Below are 1462 nucleotides of genomic sequence, written 5' to 3'. Positions count from 1 at the left end.
CTCTGGTTTCTAAAGTACATTAGATCGTGGTTCGGGGTTACTGAAAAAAAATGTTAAGAATTGATGCAGATAATCATGGATAAACACTTTATGCTTGTCATTTTTGTTATAAATTATTTTAAACAAACTTTAAAAAACTGTTTCAGGACTGACTTTTTTTTTTTTTTTTAAATCTCCTCCCTTTGTGTTGTCATTGCAGAGAGCCATGTGGGGAGGGAATGAGACAGAATCCACAAATTTCATCCTCCTGGGATTCTTCCCTGAATTTAGATACACCACAGCTTTGGTTTCCATTGTTCTCCTCATCTACATGGCTGCCTTCATTGGCAACACTCTTCTGGTCCTCCTCATTTGGTTGGATTCCCGGCTCCATACTCCCATGTACTTCCTGCTCAGTCAGCTCTCCTTAATGGATTTGACTTTGACCTCTAGCATCATACCCAAGATGGTGGCCAACTTCTTCTCTGGATGGCAAAGCATCTCATTCCTGGCTTGTGGGACTCAAATCTTTTTCTCGCTGACAGTAGCCATTGGAGAATGCATCCTTATAACTGTCATGTGTTTTGATCGCTATGTGGCTATCTGCAATCCCCTGCGGTACCCTGTCATCATGAGTCCTAGGATGTGCTGGCAGGTGGCTGCCATGTCTTGGGCTGGAGGTGCCCTTACTTCCTTTGGCCACACTGCTTTCATCTTACATTTTCATATCTGCAGCCCCAGAGAGATTCCTCACTTTTTCTGTGAAGTCATGGCTGTTCTTAGGATTGTCTGTGAGGACATCTCAGCCTATGAGAAGGCTGTAGTGGTGACAAGCATCCTAGTCCTGCTGCTGCCCTTATCTCTCATCTTGTCCTCCTACATTCTCATCTTCCTTGCTGTACTCCGAATGAACTCCCCAGAAGGCAGGAACAAGACTCTGGCCACTTGCTCCTCTCATCTCTGTGTGGTGGGTCTCTATTTTGGTCCAGGTATGTGCATCTACATGAGGCCTGGTTCTGCCAAGACTCCAAAGTTGAACCAGGGTCTCTTTCTCTTTGGGACTGTCCTTACCCCTCTCCTGAACCCTCTTGCATACAGTCTTAGAAACAAAGAAGTTCTATGTTCACTAAAAAAGTTGATGGGGAGGTTTCAGTCCACCAGATAGAGGGCAGAGTTTTCCTTTTAGCTGCAAACAATCTTAGTGATGCACTTGCAAAGAGGCATTTTTTAATTAAAATATTATCCCTGTAAGAATTATATTTTCTAATCCCTGAAAAAGTCAACCAGTTTTTAAGAGCTGCTTCCCTCAATGACACCGCACTCCAGTACTCTTGCCTGGAAAATCCATGGATGGAGGAGCCTGGTGGGCTGCAGTCCATGAGGTCGCTAAGAGTCGGACACGACTGAGCGACTTCACTTTCACTTTTCACTTTCATGCATTGGAGAAGGAAATGGCAACCCACTCCAGTGTTCTTGCCTGGAG

General features: G+C 44.5%; 1 protein-coding gene across 1 annotated transcript; it reads left to right on the top strand.

Moving 5' to 3' along the window:
- Positions 1-205: 205 nt before the first annotated feature.
- Positions 206-1153, top strand: LOC102283010 (olfactory receptor 2M5). The gene has a single exon (XM_005892752.3). The coding sequence runs from the start codon at positions 206-208 to the stop codon at positions 1142-1144; it is 939 nt and encodes a 312-aa protein (XP_005892814.3). The 3' UTR covers positions 1145-1153.
- The last annotated feature ends 309 nt before the right edge of the window (positions 1154-1462 follow it).

Source organism: Bos mutus, chromosome 7 (assembly GCF_027580195.1).
Source record: "Bos mutus isolate GX-2022 chromosome 7, NWIPB_WYAK_1.1, whole genome shotgun sequence".
NCBI lineage: Eukaryota > Metazoa > Chordata > Mammalia > Artiodactyla > Bovidae > Bos > Bos mutus.
The sequence above is the reverse complement of the archived record's forward strand: the minus strand, read 5'-3'. Positions and strand labels throughout refer to the sequence as shown.

Coding starts and splice junctions, on each gene's coding strand:
- LOC102283010 (XM_005892752.3), top strand. CDS start 206: ATGTGGGGAGGGAATGAGACAGAATCCACAAATTTCATCCTCCTGGGA.